Source organism: Schistocerca cancellata, chromosome 2 (assembly GCF_023864275.1).
Source record: "Schistocerca cancellata isolate TAMUIC-IGC-003103 chromosome 2, iqSchCanc2.1, whole genome shotgun sequence".
NCBI lineage: Eukaryota > Metazoa > Arthropoda > Insecta > Orthoptera > Acrididae > Schistocerca > Schistocerca cancellata.
The window spans coordinates 790,371,125-790,392,314 of NC_064627.1; the positions used below are offsets into that span (position 1 = coordinate 790,371,125).

The window sequence follows — 21,190 nt, forward strand, 5'->3', positions numbered from 1 at the left end:
AATTTAAAAAATAAAATATTGAACCTTATGATTTGTAAGTCAGATGTATGACATTTGTTTATAAGGCATTTTATGCAAGAGGAGCAACTAAAATAAGATGTTTTTATTAATATTAACAAATGTGAGATATTCACCCTCATCCTCAGCTGCTAATTCACAGATACTTCATGTTTATGTCTCTCTGTTATGCCATGCTTAGTACCAGCTGTAAAGGAATTAAAACTTTTAATCAGTTAACAAATACAATTTTTTACACTCCCATACCAACTGTTGAAATTTTGTTAGAGGCAATATAAATAATTGCATTTCACATAGAGAAAATCTACTGACCAATTTGCAGCAAATGGATACATAAGTAAAAATACAAAACATGAGACTAAGTCACAAGATATCACCCTGTTCATTGACTGTACAGCTTAGTATACACCCCAGCTGCCAGGTGACACTTTCTCTTTGCTAAAGCAAGGTTTCAGCATCATCACACTGCATCATATGTACCAAAGAAGAACTGCGGTGTGTACTCTGCTCTGGGTGATTTTTTTTTTTTTTTAAATAGTGTTCTGTGAACAGGAATTTCTATAAGAGTCCCAGTATAATATAGGACAAAAATAGATTTTTATCAACATTCTATTATTCATTTTAATCAATTGTTTACTCCGTTTTATCTAAGTAACCCTCCATGTATAGAATGTGTTACATAACAGATACTCCTTAACTTCCTTTTTGAAATGAGTTCATTTTACTAATCTCTTTAATCTCTATGGAAATTTTATTGTGTAGTATTATTTTTCCATAGAAAATGGTGTTTTGAATTTTAACTTCACTTTTTCTCTGTCAGTTTGAATGATCTTTACAATGAGTTTAAGTACTATTTTTGGTTACGGTAATACTCTTATGGTTCTGTTCTGTAGTTTGAGCACTGTGTTCATATTTTATGGATTTTGTTCCCCAGAAAAGAATTCCATAGCTAAGAACTGAGTTTACATACAAATAGTATGTAACTAAAAGACACTAGCTGTTGCATACTGATGACAGGACTCTTAAGGGCATAACATGCTGATGAGATACAGTTTTCAAATATCTTTGTGTGTTCACACCATATCAACTAAGAATGAATATTCATTACCAGAAATTTTGTGTAGTTATGCATTCTATTTAACTTAACAGTGTCACTAAGATACCACGGACACTGGTAATTGTTCTTCGCAGTTATGTGCTGCTGCCACTGCCACTGCCACTGCCACTGCCACTGCCACTGCCACCACTCACTGCGTCAGCTGCACAGATAGCAACAGGAACAGAGTGGTGCAAGGGGTAATGGGCAACACATATAGGACACTGGTGTAGACAGAGCAGCTGTCATCACCTGAAGGTGACAGTGGGTCTGTCTGCTGGTACATCATGGATAATTTATGGCATGGCCTGGATGGCCACTCAAATTATATAAGTTAGAAATATGCTGGGAAAACATCAGGTCACACTATAAGGAACATCAATGATGTACATTGGGAACAGTATTGGTCATAATATACTACCCTGAGAAATTCCTAGGTTAATATATTTTAATTCTGGTAAGTGTTTTATGGAAAGGTTAAGCTGATTTGCAGTATGTGGTATCTCTACTCTTTGTGCCCTACCTTCTAGGTACAACTGGAACCAGTCATTAGTTACACCTCTATCTGTAATGATACTAGCTGATTTAGTAGAATCATATGATCAACAGTATCAGAAACCTTAGAAAGATTTAAACATGTGCATGTAAAACACTCGTCTTCGTCAAGAGTGTGAAATACCATTTTTGTGAGTTGTGCTGTTGCTGATTCTGTACTTCTGTCACTTTGGAATCCAACCTGTGATTCACTTAGAATGTTGTATTTGTTCAAGTAATTCATTAATTTATCTTTTGTGATTGATTCTATTATTTTCAAGAATGGTGACAGCTGGGAAAGGGGCTGGTAGTTTTCTATGTCTTCTGTATTACCTTTCCTTAGCAAGAGTGACAACTCTTGCTTGTTTTAAATGCTGTGGATATTTCTTCATGTGAATGACTCATTTATTATTTTTGTTGAGGGAGCTTGTATATTCCGTATGTATTCTTTCAGCACACATGTCGATATTTCGTTTAAGCCTACTGACTTTTTATTTTGTAGGCTTTACTGACTTCATATTTTGTGGTTGGTTGTAATTTCTCTGCAGTACTTGAAAAATGTTCATTTACATAGTTTGCTAGGTTATTGCTTTATCCTCCCACACCAGTATGTTGTTTTGCTTTTGTGTCTCCTGTTTCCTGTTTAATGTCATCCCAGGCTGCTTTCTTTTATTCTCTGCAGTGTTTATTATCTTGTCATTAAATGACATTTTTACATCAGTCAGCACCATCCCATAAATTCTTTTGTACCTATAATAGAAATTTAAGAACTGTGGCTAATTGTAACCCTTTTTCTTGGAACTGAGGTATTTGAGGGTTCGGGAGGATTTGCTAATGCCTGCTGTTGTCCATTTGGTAAACTTACAAGACATTTTCAAAGGTGAGTGTCACTGAGACTGTGATACTTACCTTTGAAAATGTCTTTCCTGAGTTCAGTTTGAATAATGTTGAGAATTCAGAGAATTTCCCTTTTACCTTAGCTTCTCTATATCTTTTATCTGCACTTTGGTTTGCTGGTTCTCTGGAAAAATTTTGTATTCAGATTTATGATAAATATGTTTTGTAGGTCTGCTGTTTAGGCATTTGATCACTTGGTCGATTAATGGTGCAGTCATTGTAGTAAACGTTGTTGCACTGCTTATCAACAGGTACATGCTAAAACTCACAAGAATATTTCTGAGGACATTACTAGTTTCATTTACGATATTTATGTTTGTGTTTATTTCTCCACACAATATTACATTTACAAGCTGTGACATGGTCGCAAGTGGAACAGTGATCTGAAAATGTAGAATAAATTTATTTATTTCACATATATGATCACAAATTTGTGGTCCTCACAGAAGCGATTCTGGTTACCAATGACCGTCTTCAGATCTGCTACAAATCGCAAATACAACTAGTGGGTGTCTACAGCTTAAAACAATAAAATAGACTATGAAGAAAAGTATTCCTGAGATACATGTGAAAATTATGTGCTTTTAATGTGATGAGGCATACCTGCTTTATAAAAAACATGGTCCAATATATATAGGAGCCATAGTGGTCTATAGAATGACCAGGTTCTGTAACGACGGTTACACCTCATAAACCTACTACACACTTTACTTATTGTATTTTTCTTTTTATTTTGTATCATGTAACTATATCAGTAAGAATATGTGTAGTGTCCGACCGAAGGTCAGTTTCTGGCGGAAGCTGAAGCCAATTAATCAGCTACTGCCATAACCTTCAGCCAAAGCTGAAGCCGAAGCTGGAGGTTCAATAGCCCCAAGAAATTCCATTCAAGATTGGCAAAACGTGAATAAAATTATGATTATTTAAGTATAATATAAATGGTATAATGAGATGGTTAAAATTATTTTGCACTTGGCAGAAATAACAGCACTTTGAAATAAAGTCAATTACAATATTTCTTTACGTAAAAAAAGGTACTTGAACAATTACAGTTGGAGAACACATAATAATAGCCAAATGAATCTTAAATTTCCAATAGCATATCTATCAGTGAAAAAGAATTAACAATCAGAGTTAAACAGTCTTATGTTGTCAGCTAAAAATAATAACTGTCCACATTTTCACCAGTCAAGTTAGATCACCTGTCCGCATATAACTGTCCTGCTGCACTGAACAATTGTTCACAAGGAACACTTGTAGGTGAAGCAAATAAATATTTTAGTGCAATTGGGCATAGATAAGTATATGGACTAGAAGCCCAATATTCATGAAAGTCAACATTCTTCGAAAGCAAAGGACCTTTTAAAAAAACATTGTTGGATGTTCTTCAAAAGGTGGATAGTGATGTTCCAAATCCTACTCATTACCACTTGTAACACATGATGGAAGTTTATCATTTTTTGAGGATGCAGTTTTGATATCTGCATTTGATGTTGAACAGTAAGGTCCAGGCTCATCAACATCTATGTTCATATGAGCTATTTGAATTGATTGAGACTCATTCTCCCATAGAAATGATAATTCTAATCAAATACTTAGTTTTAAAACAGGGATCCATTAAAGCTGCAACCAATAAATGCAGAGTATTTATTGCATAATAAAATCCCCTGTTAACAAACTCTCACAACTGGGTCTTGAACAGTTTTACATTTTCAGGATCTTCATCTTTTGTGATCAATTTTCAATTAAGCATAACTGTCAATGACATTATTAATGATACTGATGAAGAGTCACTTGAAATATCAAGTGTTACCTGATGAAAGTATTTAAGTCTGTTATACAGTAGCTTATTTCTACCCATTCTTGTGCAGGTGGGACTATTACCCCACTGCATTCTGCCATGTATAAACTGATAGCAGTCTTTTGTTCAATGAGTCTTTTCAACATTAAATAAGTGCTGTTCCAGTGGGTTTCGACATCAAGAACCAAATGTGTGTGGGTAAGTTGCAGGTTTCTTTAAATGTGTTTAAATATTGGAAAGCTCATTGACTTCCTTTAAAATGTCCTACAATTTGAGACATTTTTTTATTATATCCATCACAGCAGCATCTTCGACTATAACATCATGAATAACTACCTGCAGCATATGAGCTACGCATCCACTGTAAACAAAGATTCCACAATGCATGGCTGCTTGCATATTAAAATATATGTAATAAATTTCTTGGGGGTTTGAAAAGTTGATTTATTATTATTATTATTATTATTAGTCGTAAAGCTCCCAACATGGAAGACGCTAAGTAAAGATGGTTCACTTCTGGGGCTTCTTATTCTTCTTGTTTGCCCACCAGGTCTTCATTCTTTGCGAGAATTCAGCTTTTCTTTCTTCGCTCCATTTTGTTCCAGTTCTCGGCGCTTTTGTCTCTGGTTTGACCTCCCATTTGTCAACTTTAAGTTTGAAATTGTTTCTTTTGTTCATGTCTTCAGCAGTAATGTTGGCTAATTCCAGATCTTTCTTTACATTTTTGATCCATTCTCCTCCATTAACAAGGGATGCTACGTATCTTACTATTCTTTTTGTAAGTCTGTGATCGGGAAGTCTCATTATGTGGCCATAGAATTTTAGACGCCTCTTCCTCATGTCTATCTCTATGTTAGAATATTCTTCAATTTTAGAATTTTTCTGTAATCTATACCCCTCTTTGGTCCATCTTGGTCCCAGAATTTTCCTAATGATTTTCCTTTCCTCTTTCTTCAGGTTTTCCATATCTGTTTTTCTTTTAAGTGTCAAGGTTTCGCTGGCATATAGCATTATTGGTTTAATTACCGACTTATAATGTTTAATTTTTGTATTTATAGATAGACATTTTTTATTGTAAATGTTTTGAACCAGCCCTAGACCCCTACGAGCTTTTAATATTCTTTCTTGTTGTGCGTATTTTTCAGAAATTATCTCTCCTAAATATTTAAAGTATGGTACCCTCTTAATTTCTCCATATTTGGTTTGTAACTTAGAAATTTCTAGATTTGTTGTTGTAAACACCGTTTTCTCAAAAGATATTTGTAGGCCAACTTTTCCTGCACACTCTTTTAAGGTTTCTATCTGTTTGACTGCCATTTCACTAGAATCTGCCATTATTGCAAGATCGTCTGCGTAGGCTAAGTAGGGGATTTGTAGGTCATCTTTTTTGGTTCCCAGTGATATTGGTTTCCAGTACTTTTCTTTTTTGAGTTTTTTTTCCCATTCTGCCATGACTCTATCCAGAACTAAGTTAAATAACAGAGGTGATAATCCATCACCTTGTCTAACCCCAGTTTTTATCTCAAATGATTTTGAAAGTTTTCCCATGAATTTCACTTTGCATTTTGTATTTGTTAATGTCTGCTCTATGATGTTCCGTGTCTTCTTATCCAGTCCTTGTTCTTCAAGAATTTTAAATAGTGTGGGTCTGTGAATTGAATCATATGCCTTTTTAAAGTCGACAAAGACATATACTGTAGGCTTCCTTCGCATTTGTCTCATCCTTGTAATCAATTTCAAGTTTAAAATTTGTTCTGGACATGATCTGTTTGGTCTGAAACCAGCTTGGAAATCTGAGATTTTGGGTTCTAGCAGTTTTTGTGTTCTTTCAAGAAGACAAGCTGATAATATCTTGTATGTGACGGCAAGTAAGGAGATTCCTCTATAGTTGTTCACATCCGATTTATCCCCTTTTTTATGTAACGGATGTATTAGGGCACATTTCCAATCTTCTGGTATATCTTCAGTAACCCATATGTTTTGAATAATTTTAACTAGCTCATTTCTTGAGTTAGACTTTTGAGAAATTCGGCTACAATTCCATCTTCTCCTGATGCTTTGTTATTTTTGAGTTTGTTTATGTGTTCGATAATTTCTTCTTCAGTTGGCGGTACAGAGTCTTGCTGTTGCGGGGCTTTAGTGCTGGATATTGGAAGAGCTTCTGTTGATTCTGGACAGTTTAGTAGCGTTTCAAAATATTTGGCTAATTCTTCACAGTTTTCTTCGTCGCTTAGTGCCAGATTCCCATCTGATTTCCGAAAACAGACATTTTGAGGGATATACCCTTTAATTTGGTTTGCAAAAGTTTTGTAGAATCCATGCGTATTATAATTTTTAAAATCTGCTTCTATTGATTCCAGTTGCTGAGTTACATACTTTCTCTTCTCTTGTCTAATAAGTTTATTTGAAAGTTTCCGTGTTTCCATGCAGAGGGGCATGCACTCCAAATTACTCATTTTTATTTACATTTCCTTAGTTAGTTGTCTTTCAGTTCAAGGTTATTATTATTACTAATATCACTTTTTGTTCTTATTACTTTTCTGGACTGCCCGTTGTGCCAGGAGGTGCCTGTGTGCCTTGTGAATTTATTGTTCATCCTAAACTTCTCACAAACAGCAGCTAACGATGTTGAAACTAATTATGTGAGGTGAACAAATATGCCATTTTACATCTATCTGAATAAAAAGATGTAACACCCGAGCATCTACCATCCTTAACACATAAGTAAATAAAGATAAACTGAACTTCATATTTTGGTTCTTCAAGTATATAAAGCAGTAGAATGTGTAACACAACATGTATTTGTCAGATACAAGCCCTGTTCTAACCAAATAATTGCTCTTCAGTTTAAAATTAACATTTTTTTTTCATTAGTTTGCAGATGACTTATCGTATTAGGTGTTAAAACTCTTCATTTCCAAAGAGAACAATGATGTAAGATTCTAACCTCGCAATGCATAAATGTAAAGGGACACGAGAAGAATGTTTTGAGCAGCCTGTACATAAGAGTGCATTTATTTTCAGAAATTAATAGATAGTGCCTGCTGATGGTTGCAGAACAGTGATGAACATAAGATGAAATAAAGCAAAAAGAATCATAAAAGAAGGTTGTATACCTGGAAGAATCCTGGAGATACTAGTAGGTATCAGATAGATTATATAATGGTAAGACAGAGATTTAGGAACCAGGTTTTAAATTGTAAGACATTTCCAGGGGCAGATGTGGATTCTGACCACAATCTATTGGTTATGAACTGCAGATTGAAACTGAAGAAACTGCAAAAAGGTGGGAATTTAAGGAGATGGGACCTGGATAAACTGAAAGAACCAGAGGTTGTACAGAGTTTCAGGGAGAGCATAAGGGAACAATTGACAGGAATGGGGGAAAGAAATACAGTAGAAGAAGAATGGGTAGCTCTGAGGGATGAAGTAGTGAAGGCAGCAGAGGATCAAATAGGTAAAAAGACGAGGGCTAATGGAAATCCTTGGGTAACAGAAGAAATATTGAATTTAATTGATGAAAGGAGAAAATACAAAAATGCAGTAAATGAAGCAGGCAAAAAGGAATACAGACGTCTCAAAAATGATATCGACAGGAAGTGCAAAATGGCTAAGCAGGGATGGCTAGAGGACAAATGTAAGGATGTAGAGGCTTGTCTCACTAGGGGTAAGATAGATACTGCCTACAGGAAAATTAAAGAGACCTTTGGAGAGAAGAGAACCACTTGTATGAATATCAAGAGCTCAGATGGCAACCCAGTTCTAAGCAAAGAAGGGAAGGCAGAAAGGTGGAAGGAGTATATAGAGGGTCTATACAAGGGCGATGCACTTGAGGACAATATTATGGAAATGGAAGAGGATGTAGATGAAGACGAAATGGGAGATAAGATACTGCGTGAAGAGTTTGACAGAGCACTGAAAGACCTGAGTCGAAACAAGGCCCCGGGAGTAGACAACATTCCATTTGAACTACTGATGGCCTCGGGAGAGCCAGTCATGAAAAAACTCTACCATCTGGTGAGCACGATGTATGAGACAGGCGAAATACCCTCAGACTTCAAGAAGAATATAATAATTCCAATCCCAAAGAAAGCAGGTGTTGACAGATGTGAAAATTACCGAACTATCAGTTTAATAAGTCACAGCTGCAAAATACTAACGCGAATTCTTTACAGACGAATGGAAAAACTGGTAGAAGCCGACCTCGGGGAAGATCAGTTTGGATTCCGTAGAAATGTTGGAACACGTGAGGCAATACTGACCTTACGACTTATCTTAGAAGAAAGATTAAGAAAAGGCAAACCTACGTTTCTAGCATTTGTAGACTTAGAGAAAGCTTTTGACAATGTTAACTGGAATACTCTCTTTCAAATTCTGAAGGTGGCAGGGGTAAAATACAGGGAGCGAAAGGTTATTTACAGTTTGTACAGAAACCAGATGGCAGTTATAAGAGTCGAGGGACATGAAAGGGAAGCAGCGGTTGGGAAGGGAGTGAGACAGGGTTGTAGCCTCTCCCCGATGTTATTCAATCTGTATATTGAGCAAGCAGTAAAGGAAACAAAAGAAAAATTCGGAGTAGGTATTAAAATTCATGGAGAAGAAGTAAAAACTTTGAGGTTCGCCGATGACATTGTAATTCTGTCAGAGACAGCAAAGGACTTGGAAGAGCAGTTGAACGGAATGGACAGTGTCTTGAAAGGAGGATATAAGATGAACATCAACAAAAGCAAAACGAGGATAATGGAATGTAGTCAAATTAAGTCGGGTGATGCTGAGGGAATTAGATTAGGAAATGAGACACTTAAAGTAGTAAAGGAGTTTTGCTATTTAGGGAGTAAAATAACCGATGATGGTCGAAGTAGAGAGGATATAAAATGTAGACTGGCAATGGCAAGGAAAGCGTTTCTCAAGAAGAGGAATTTGTTAACATCGAGTATAGATTTAAGTGTCAGGAAGTCGTTTCTGAAAGTATTTGTATGGAGTGTAGCCATGTATGGAAGTGAAACATGGACGATAACTAGTTTGGACAAGAAGAGAATAGAAGCTTTCGAAATGTGGTGCTACAGAAGAATGCTGAAGATAAGGTGGGTAGATCACGTAACTAATGAGGAGGTATTGAATAGGATTGGGGAGAAGAGAAGTTTGTGGCACAACTTGACTAGAAGAAGGGATCGGTTGGTAGGACATGTTTTGAGGCATCAAGGGATCACAAATTTAGCATTGGAGGGCAGTGTGGAGGGTAAAAATCGTAGAGGGAGACCAAGAGATGAATACACTAAGCAGATTCAGAAGGATGTAGGTTGCAGTAGATACTGGGAGATGAAGAAGCTTGCACAGGATAGAGTAGCATGGAGAGCTGCATCAAACCAGTCTCAGGACTGAAGACCACAACAACAACAAAGCAAAAATTATGGTTCCAAAAAGTGGCACAAATCATTTTTTCTGTAGTGTCAGAGCCAATAGCAAGACATAAATATTTTTGACCTTGAAGTGAAAGACAACTAACTAAGGAAATGTAAATAAAAATGAGTAATTTGGAGTGCATGCCCCTCTGCATGGAATATGTTTTGAACACCTGTGAATGTCAGTTGCGAACAACGAGTGCTGGCCACCTGAAAATTCATACCAGTTAGAATACTGGTCTGTAGTGCTTTTCACAAACTCATTCTTCTCTTCTTCTTGGTCAGTTATAAATTTTTGCTATCATATCATAAAGCACTGAAGTAGATAATCTAATTCATGTACGAAATTGTATTTACTGGCAATGGCAGCTGACAGATATAACACAGTGTACTACAGTCAGCGCTAAGTATGTGAAAGCTTCACGACTGTTGGAGTTAAACTGTTAGCAGTCAACCATGTAGTTCTAACAGTTAGTTCAATATCAGTGCGTGCTAGAAATCTTTGGCTGATTGAAACTCTATGTTGTGTACTAACATGAGATTTGAATATAGTCAGTGACATAAATCTTCTGGTGGCAGAAGAACTGCATGAGGAAGCAGCCTCACACAAAGCTATGCACTAAGATTTACGCAAACACAAAATCTTACCAGTAATTTGGTAAACACTAGTCAACCCTGTAAAATATCCAGGTACAGTTCACTTCTTTGTGGAAGAACTTGGGGGAGGGGAGGAACTAAATTACTTTGTATCAGACACATTCCTGATGCACTTACTCTCCTCGTTTGATGGTTATGATGATCAGAACTGATCACCACCAATAGAAATTAAAAAAAGAAGCGAGGCAGACTGTTAACTATGCATAACTTTAGAGTTTGTATGCTAATTTTTTTATTTGTCTTTTTTTGTTGTATGTTGTATGAAATGAATTTATTCTTTCAGAATTTGTATTAAACTAACTTGTTGGAATAAGTATTAAGTTCATTGAACACACAACCAGAAAAGGGCACAGAACTAGTGGATTATTCTGGATCTCTAAAAATTTCAATAAGACTAGGCTGGCTACTGCATCTTCTTGTCCATAAATTTGTAAAATTTGCTGTCATGAAGATTTGATGACATCAGTAAACTTAGAAACTATTCCATCTTCATGGCTGACACCAGTCATTCAGCGGGATAAGGAGTCATTGTGTAGTTACTGTCAAAAGTTTCTGCATCTTTCATAATCATAAAGAGAGAGACAATTTTTTCATTTAATTTGCAGTACACAACCAAGTAGCATGCTACACATGTTTAATTAAAAATAATCTTATACGTAGTATAATGTTATATTATGCATAATGACAATGGTCATCCTATGTCAGGAATTTTGATCAGGCAACTGAAACATAATGGTAAGATTGATTGTATTTGTGTGCCATCAGCTGAAATCATCATAAGTACAAATCTCACTACTATCACGTGATGGCAGCTTGCTTTCCTTTCAGTAACAGAGACTTGGGTCATAGATTACTAGGCTCCATTCCCTCCAGCCCAGCCCTTTCTATCTCACTTGCTAGATAAAGGTTACTCATGGCTCAGAAAGGCAGTGATTTTGTCATATTTTGCTTTTGTTCATCTGCTCCCACTGGTTAAGAGAAGTTCTTTGTATCATTATTTGGATGAAATGTCATTTTTGACTGTTGTTTCCTTTGTGGATGATTAATACTTGAATTTTACAGGTTCTGCAATTAATTCATGAGCGACCAAATATTTGTCGCAGTCTGCATCTTCCTGCACAGAGTGGAAGCACGAAAGTTCTAGAACGCATGCGACGTGGCTACTCTCGTGAAGCCTACCTTGAACTAGTGGATCATGTTCGTCAAATGGTTCCAGGAGTTGCACTATCCAGTGATTTTATTTGTGGCTTTTGTGGTGAGACAGAAGAAGAATTTCAAGAAACGCTTGATCTGATCACAAGAGTGAAATACAATACAGCTTTCCTGTTTCCATACAGCATGAGAGAGGTATGATGTTACTGCATATTTTTCTTTGTTTTTGTCCTTAAATGTTTAACAGAAACAACTCAATATATTTAAAATAACAAAGTTTTACGAAAGCATGACCTTCATTCACACTGAAAGTAGTTATGGTAAATGGAAGAATAATAATGATGGTGACTTAAATCCGGTGAAGGAGAGATATCTCTGTGAAAAGAAGTATCAGTCCATAGGCTGGAGCCAATTTTCTTAACTTGCATGATGACTGTTAATGAAGGTGTTACAGTGTAACTGTTCATGTTAGGATGAATTCATCATTTTCAACTGGTAAATTTTTACCTATAGCCTACCCAGAAATTTTCAGTTTACAGTCAATTCTGTAAATATTACGATCTGTAAAGAGACATGTCATGTGCAGCAATTCAGGTATTTGAAATTAAAGTTTTGTGTGCATCTTCAGTGGTTATGCAACATAATTGCAATCTTGACTGCACATTACTGTAAAGTGCCATTAAGGAATTATTGTGGATTATTACTTCAGACATTGTGCCTTTTAAAAGATTTGTCTCAAATGCTGATTTGAATTGGAAAGGGAGACAAATATTGTCCTTATTGATGAGGTAGAATGTGACTGGTCACTGTTTTAAAAACAGTTAGCACCTGTGTTGGCCACTGGACTTAGCCTTCTGTCTCGTGAGTCAGATCCTCACATTCTCCTAGCACGTCTCCCTTCTGCTAAACAACCATTCACTGCCTCCCTACACAACCAGCTTGGCCACATTCTCCTCCATTATGGCAGCTCTGTCTTTTATCATTGCCTGAAATTATGCATATCCTCCTCAAGACGCTTCATACACTACCTGAAATATAATTCCACTTCTCACACAACTTGTGTAATATGCCAGTGAACCTTTATGCATCTCTTTCCGTGAACTACCTTTCACAAGTCTCATTCTGCTGAGAATGGTCCAGGTTTAGCAATGGGAAGTTAAGGATTGGTCCTTTGATTTTCACCGAACTTAATAGTACTTGAAGGTCAGTGACTCAATATCAATTTCCTAAAGAAGTACAACGCACTTCTGAGAAAAAAAAATCATCTTTGAAGATTTGATGAGTTCTGAATACTGTTTGGTTTAATGCTGTTTAGTTTAACAGGGCTGTCAGTTGCCATCAGTTGCAGTTAATCACTGCAAATGCGTGTTCTTATTGCACAAGTTCCAACCTACTGCTCATCCACCATCTATTGGTCAAGAAAAGAAATTTCATTAGCAAAAGACTATGCTCTTCCTGCCTGAAAGTTTCCTTCATTTATTCAGAAATTTATAATGGAAGAAATTCTAAGCCGGCCGGAGTCGCCGTGCAGTTCTGGAATCGAGCGACCGCTATGGTCGCAGGTTCGAATCCTGCCTCGGGCATGGATGTATGTGATGTCCTTAAGTTAGTTAGGTTTAATTAGTTCTAAGTTCTAGGCGACTGATGACCTCAGAAGTTAAGTCGCATAGTGCTCAGAGCCATTTGAACCATTAGCCAAGAAATTCTACACTTTCCAGTCAAGTTAATGCGACCTCCTGTGAGAAACCTGAATAACTACCATTTGCAGTGTGGACCACTGCGAGACTTCAGGAAGACTGTCAGTGAGGTTGTGGAAGCTACTGAAAGGGATATTGACCCATGCAGACTCCAGTGATGTGGCCAGCTGCTCTAGGTTTCTTGGTTGACAACCCATTGCATAAACAACCTGATTGAGGTCGTCTCACAGATTCTTGATTGAGTTAGGTTTAAATTCAGGGAGTTCAATTTCCAGGGGAATACAGTAAACTTGGTGCTCTTGGAACTATGCATGTACCCAGCAAACGGTGTGACATGTTGCATTGTCCTCCTGGTAGATGCCGTCATGCCGAGGAGAGAAAAAAAGCAAACTGCATGTAGGGGTGGACATGGTCCCAAAGGATAGATGCATACTTGTGTTGGTCCATTGTGCCTTCCAGTAACAATATTTTTTGCCTTTATTTGTATTCTATATCTCCTATGAAATGGAAGTGTTAATTAACAAATATCTAATCAGAATTATTTAATAAAAATAATGTATTTTATTATTAGTTATTAATTGTTTAAAATAAATTAAAATTTGTTACAGATATGAGATATACCTTATTGTTAAATGAATGTCTTCTTATTCTTATTCTTCTTCTTCTTCGGTCTTTATCCCATATTTATGTTGGGTTGGCCTGTTAAATCTTGATTTGGCATGTTAATTGTGCAAGGTGGTCAGATGCCCTTCCAGTTGTTAACAGCCCAATAGATCTGCTATGGAAGAACATAGCATCAACACTGGTCTCATTGTGGAATGTGAAAATGTCAAAATTCTAATGTCGACTTCATCTTTCTGGATGAAAGAAGCAGTTAAAATTCGCGGGGCAAAGAATTTAATTAACAGAGATTGCAGTTTCAACATGGACAAACATGGAATCTAGTGCTTTATTCAATAAACTTGCATAGATGTTGCTACAGTGCAGGTAATATTATACTTCTCAGTATAATTCCCATGAATATTACTACACTTGCCCCAGTGATGATCTGTGCCTACTTATACCTGATGCAAAGAAGATTTTGTCTTGTTGTTTGAGCCACATAAAACGTGAAACCTGATGCAAAGAAGATTTTGTCTTGTTGAGCCACATAAAACATGAGAGATTCTTGAGGAGCAGTTGATGTGGTGGGACCTTGGCCAAGTGGTCCTGTTCACTGACTGGCAATTTCAATGGCTCGGGCTCACGGGTTCATTTCCCACTGGTACCACAGAGAGAGAGAGAGAGAGAGAGAGAGAGAGAGAGAGAGAGAGAGAGAGTGTTTCCCTTCGCAGTATTAAAGAATTAGTTATGAAATTTAAATCTATTTAAACAGTTCAATTGATATACATAAAATTAATATATTCACTTTAGTTATGATTACTATCCTTGTAGGACAAAAGGCTATTAATTGTGTTAAAAAAAGTGAGTATATGAGTAACTTTAGCATGGAAGTGTTTTCTGTAGATGATCCGCTAAAGAGGCCATTTTTTAGTAGATTGTGTATGAGAAAGTGAGATTTAAAGAGTTAAATCTCCTCCAAATGTAAATCTAACAGGAAGGGTGGACTGAGGCTCACCAATTTGGCTCAAACTATGTGAGTAGATGCCCTTTTCAAGTTCCTGGAATATTTTACCTGAGTGGACCATAAGAAAAGGTGAAAGCTCTATAAAAATGTACATGTGGAGTGTGAGGGATTTTTGAGCAGTAATTTATATATTGGCTTGGTAGCGCAGTGGTCAGGTGCACCAACTGCAAATTTGTTCGTACAGGTTCTGTTCCCAATGCTACCATTACCATTTATTTTCCATACCTAAAAATGTTAAATGACTAATTATAAAATTTAAGTATATTTAAACAGTTCATTATGTAGGTGAAAAATTAACGTATTCAATTTGTGATTACTGTCCCTCTAAGTCAAAAGTCCGTAATTGCACGTTGTATTCCATGAGTAACATTTTGCTAGAGCTGCCCCTGGTTAGTATAAAAATACCTTTTTTTTTACATTAATTTCTGTCTTTAATTACTGTATGTCTCTCATAGTTGGAGATGACTTTAAACTACCGAATGTAGACTGGGATATCTATGGATTGATTGTAATTGGTGTGGACAGGCAATCTTGAGAAATGCTATCAAACATGTCTTTCAGAAATGCATTGAGCAGCTAGTTTGATACCACATACACAATGCAAATGCTTTAGACCTTGTTGTTACAAAGAGGCCTGACCTTATTGGCAGCATCAGTACAGAGACGGGGATTAGTGATCAAGATGTCATCATAGCAACAGCATTTACTAAAGTAAAATCTGTCAATAAGGTTAGAAGAGATTTTTGGTAAAAATAGCAGATAAACTTTTTTTAACATCCCACTTAGACTACCAAAGGACAAAATTTAGTTCCACTATTATGGACATAGAGGAATTATGGGGAAAGTTTAAGTTGATAGTAAATCTTTCTCTGAAGAAGTATGACACTAGGAAGTGGATTAAGCACAGAAAAGATCCTACTTTGTTTAGTGAGAAAATTGGAAAATCCTGAGCAAGCAGAGACTGTTGCATTCTTGATTCAAAATAGAACACGCAAATGATGACAGCCCAATATAGCAAAAATTCATGCAATTTTAAAAAGATCGATGGATGAAGCAGACAACTACCACCACTGTCATACCTCAGCAAAAGATCTTGCTGAGAACCCAAGAAAACTCTAGCCCTATGTAAAATCACTAAGCAGGTTGAAAGCTTCTATCCAGTCACCTGTTGACCAGTCTGATGTGCCAGTAGAAGACAACCAAAAGAAAGCATAAAGTTTTAAATTTTACTTTTAAGAAATCATTCATGCAGGAGGATTGGACAAACATAATATTGTTTGGCTGTCACACAGACTTCCATATGGTGGACATATTAAAATGGATCCTTGGCAAAGAGAATTTCGTGAAAGAGTTGAAAACACATAAGTCGCCAAATCTGGATGGAATGTAGATTTGATTTCACAGACATTGGGCCCTTACTTAACTTGCATTTATCACAGATCTTTTGCCCAATGCAGAATCCCAAGTGACTGGAAAAAATCACAGATGACTCCTGTATATAAGAAGGGCAAAAGAATGGACTTGCCAGAAGTAACATCTGTTTGGTGCAGAATTCTTGAACATTTTCTCAGTTTGAATATAATAAATTTCCTTGAGATGGAAGAGAGCCTTCTGCCCACAAATCAGCACAATTTAGAAAGCATTCCTTGTGTGAAACTCAGCATGCCCCTTCACACTTTATATCCTGCAAACCCTGGATGAAGGGCAACGGGCAAGTTCCATATTCCTACATTTCCTGAAAGCATTTCACGTGATGTCCCACTGCAGACTGCTAATGAAGGTCTGATCATATGGGCTAGGTTCCCGGATATGTGCGTGGCTCAAAGACTTCATAAGTAATAGAATCCAGTAAATTGTCTTTGGTGAAGAGTGTTCATCAGAGACAAGTGTATCATTAGGAGTGGCACAGGGTAGTGTGATTGGGCTGATCTTATTCTCTATATACAGAAATGTCTGACAGACAGGGTAAGTAGCAGTCTGTGGCTCTTTGCTAATGATGCTGTGGTGTACAGGAAGATGTCGTCTTTGACTGATTGTCGGGGGATATGAGACGACGTCAACAAAGTTTCTAGTTTGTTTGAATGAATGACAGCTTGCTCTAAATGTAGAAAAATGTAAATTAATGCAGATGAGTAGGGAAAACAATCCCAGAATCAAATGCAGCATTAGTAGTGTGTTGCTTGGCACTGCCACATTGATTAAATATTTAGGCATAACATTGCAGAGCAATATGAAATGGAATGAGCATTTAAGGACAGTAGTAGGAAATGTGAATGGCCGACTTTGTGTTCTTGTGACAATTTTAGGAAAATGTAGCTCATCTATGAAGGAGATCGCTTATAGGATGGTGGTGGGACCCATTCTTGAGTTCTGCTAGTATGTTTTGGATCCCCACCAGGTCAGAGAACACATTGAACCAGTTCAGAGGTGTGCTGTTAGATTGTTACCAGTAGGTTCAGTTGATATGTGAGTACTACAGAATCCCTGGAGAGAAAATGACATTCTTTTCCCAAAACAGTATGGAGAAAAATTAGAGAACTTGTATTTGTAGCTGACTGCAGAATGAAGGTAAATGCACCAACATATGTTTCCCATAATTAATATGCAGGTAAGATAAATTAGGGCTCATACGGAGACATATAGGCAGTTGTTTTTCCCTCACTCTATTTGTGAATGAGACAGGAAAGGAAATGTTTGTGGTAGTGATGCAAAGCGCACCTACTGCCGTGCACCATGTGATGGCTTGCAGAGTATGTGTGCAGATGTTGATGTAGCTATTGAAATACTGCTTAAATGTGTATGTGACCAGTATTAAATCCAACAGATAGAGGACTTTGAAAGACTTCAAATGAGAGCTGCAGTGGTCAAAGGAAGAAAGATTGGATTTAATGTTCCGTTGACAACAAGGTCATTACAGATGGGGCACAAGCTCAGAATGTGTCAAGGATGGGAAATGAAATTGGCCGTGCCCTTTCAAAGGACCCATCCTATTGTGTGCATTAAGCGATTTAGGGAAATAACAGAAAAACTAAATATGGATGGCTGGATGCAGGTATGAACTGACATCCTCCTGTCCAGTGTGGTAACCACTGCAGCACCTCACTCAGTGTGGCCAAAGGGCTATGGCACTGTTCGAAGGAGTCAGCGAAATGTGGACAAATCTTAGGACATAGACCATTAAATGATCTGCACAAATATTATAAAAATATGCCAAGAAAATCCGAGGGATAAATTTTCACCAGGGAATCTGTGAATATTTTTCAGTCTCTTATATATCGCTCCCATGTTGTGCCCATTAAAACTAGGAAGCTTAAAATAAACTATTAACAGCTTCACAGAGGGATACAAGTAATCAATTTTAGCACATATAATCTATGAATCGCACAGTAAACACAATGAAATAATAAGCACTGGCCTGAGAATGATTTATGCAGTATAAATTTAAGAGTCAAATATATTTTTACGTAGGGATGTAAATCGGTTAGTTGACTTAATGTGTTTCAGTTTTCCTTGTGCTGTGAGATAGGTTGTTGTTCAGTGCTTGTAAGGAACCAATGAATGTAACTGTGAACTGGATATATGTGTAATACATTACTTAGAATTGTTGGCTATATGTAATTGTTTGTAGACAATTTTAAGTGGCATAATCAGCAGCTTCTTCAGTTCTTGTATTAATGTGCCTCTTACCTTTTGTGTGTAGAAAACGACTGCTCATCGAAGGTTTGATGATGACGTACCACCAGAAGTAAAACAAAGACGACTGATCGAAATGGTTTCTGCATTTCGTGATGAGGTTTACAAATTAAACCAAGAGAAAATTGGACAAGTTGAGCTTGTTTTAGTGGAAGGTGTAAGTATTTAACATTTTCTCAACAGTAAATGTCAATTATCTTACTAATCTGCTTTTCAATTGGTGTCTTAATAGCAGATTATAACTTCACTGTGAAATCAGAACATAATTAAAGTTAATTTGACTGTTCAGGAAAGATGGAAAGTACAAAGGAAATCAGTACCTAAAGTACAATTTTTTTTTAGATTCATATATGTTTAAGGCATGTCTTATCTTCCACTGTGTCTGCTGTTAGTTATTTATAGCATTTTCATTTGTACACATATGGTTTACCAGATTTGGATACTATTTGCTCTTTTCACACAAAGTAAAAGCAGGAAACATTGGGAAATGTGAAACATATTTTACTTGATCACTACATGACTAAAAAAGTTTAAGTGTGATCAGAAGTGATTCCTGTCTGTCAGTTTGTATTCTTGACCTCTTTTTCCTTCTGGAATTATTCAAATATGTTGTTACTTCCCATAAAATGAAATGCAGTTATGATCCAAGAAAAATTGTTTCATATCCATTGAATGAAAATCTTCAAATCCTGCCCAGTTGTCTCAATTTAATTTTTTCTAAATGCTTATAAGTGTTAAATACAGGGTGTTTCAAAAATGACCGGTATATTTGAAACGGCAATAAAAACTAAACGAGCAGCGATAGAAATTCACCGTTTGTTGCAATATGCTTGGGACAACAGTACATTTTCAGGCGGACAAACTTTCGAAATTACAGTAGTTACAATTTTCAACAACAGATGGCGCTGCAAGTGATGTGAAAGATATAGAAGACAACGCAGTCTGTGGGTGCGCCATTCTGTACATCGTCTTTCTGCTGTAAGCGTGTGCTGTTCACAACGTGCAAGTGTGCTGTGGACAACATGGTTTATTCCTTAGAACAGAGGATTTTTCTGGTGTTGGAATTCCACCGCCTAGAACACAGTGTTGTTGCAACAAGACGAAGTTTTCAACGGAGGTTTAATGTAACCAAAGGACCGAAAAGCGATACAATAAAGGATCTGTTTGAAAAATTTCAACGGACTGGGAACGTGACGGATGAACGTACTGGAAAGGTAGGGCGACCGCGTACGGCAACCACAGAGGGCAACGCGCAGCTAGTGCAGCAGGTGATCCAACAGCGGCCTCGGGTTTCCGTTCGCCGTGTTGCAGCTGCGGTCCAAATGACGCCAACGTCCACGTATCGTCTCATGCGCCAGAGTTTACACCTCTATCCATACAAAATTCAAATGCGGCAACCCCTCAGCGCCGCTACCATTGCTGCACGAGAGACATTCGCTAACGATATAGTGCACAGGATTGATGACGGCAATATGCATGTGGGCAGCATTTGGTTTACTGACGAAGCTTATTTTTACCTGGACGGCTTCATCAATAAACAGAACTGGTGCATATGGGGAACCGAAAAGCCCCATGTTGCAGTCCTATCGTCCCTGCATCCTCAAAAAGTACTGGTCTGGGCCGCCATTTCTTCCAAAGGAATCATTGGCCCACTTTTCAGATCCGAAACGATTACTGCATCATGCTATCTGGACATTCTTCGTGAATTTGTGGCGGTACAAACTGCCTTAGACGACACTGCGAACACCTCGTGGTTTATACAAGATGGTGCCTGGCCACATCGCATGGCCGACGTCTTTAATTTCCTGAATGAATATTTCGATGATCATGTGATTGCTTTGGGCTATCCGAAACATACAGAAGGCGGCGTGGATTGGCCTCCCTATTCGCCAGACATGAACCCCTGTGACTTCTTTCTGTGGGGACACTTGAAAGACCAGGTGTACCGCCAGAATCCAGAAACAATTGAACAGCTGAAGCAGTACATCTCATCTGCATGTGAAGCCATTCCGCCAGACACGTTGTCAAAGGTTTCGGGTAATTTCATTCAGAGACTACGCCATATTATTGCTACGCATGGTGGATATGTGGAAAATATCGTACTATAGAGTTTCCCAGACCGCAGTGCCATCTGTTGTTGACAATTGTAACTACTGTAATTTCGAAAGTTTGTCTGCCTGAAAATGTACTGTTGTCCCAAGCATATTGCAACAAATGGTGTATTTCTATCGCTGCTCGTTTAGTTCTTATTACCGTTTCAAATATACCGGTCATTTTTGAAACACCCTGTATATATTTCTTCAGCAGTGCTGTGACTGACTTCTGCTTCTCCCTTTGCCAATTGGGATGTTGCGATTTACAAGCACGATTTTGCTGTTAATTCCAGACAACAGCTGTGCATTTGTTTAGAGATTCAAATTTATCTAACCATGCCAGTTGACTGCTTCATCAGTTCACTATGGATACTAGTTGGAGTGTACTCTTAGTTTCAAAGTGTGCAGTTAGTAACATTATGAAATTACAATCTCATCATTAGAATTATTTTCATGTACTTTTATAATTCAGTGACTTGAGTCAGTTTCAGAACGGATAGTAAAGTACCAGTATTGTTTGGGA

At 37.3% G+C, this 21,190-nt stretch overlaps 1 protein-coding gene across 2 annotated transcripts in view; it reads left to right on the plus strand.

Annotated features, from left to right (window-relative positions):
• LOC126162646 (CDK5RAP1-like protein) overlaps window positions 1-21,190 on the plus strand; it is a 125,413-nt gene that overhangs the window by 64,494 nt on the left and 39,729 nt on the right. For both annotated transcript variants that reach the window (XR_007535092.1, XM_049919283.1), the window contains exons 6-7: window positions 11,468-11,752; window positions 18,582-18,731. Coding sequence is in view for 1 of the 2 variants with exons in the window: in XM_049919283.1 (XP_049775240.1) it covers window positions 11,468-11,752; window positions 18,582-18,731 (435 nt within the window). In the remaining variant the exon portion in view is untranslated. The remainder of the gene's footprint in view (window positions 1-11,467; window positions 11,753-18,581; window positions 18,732-21,190) is intronic.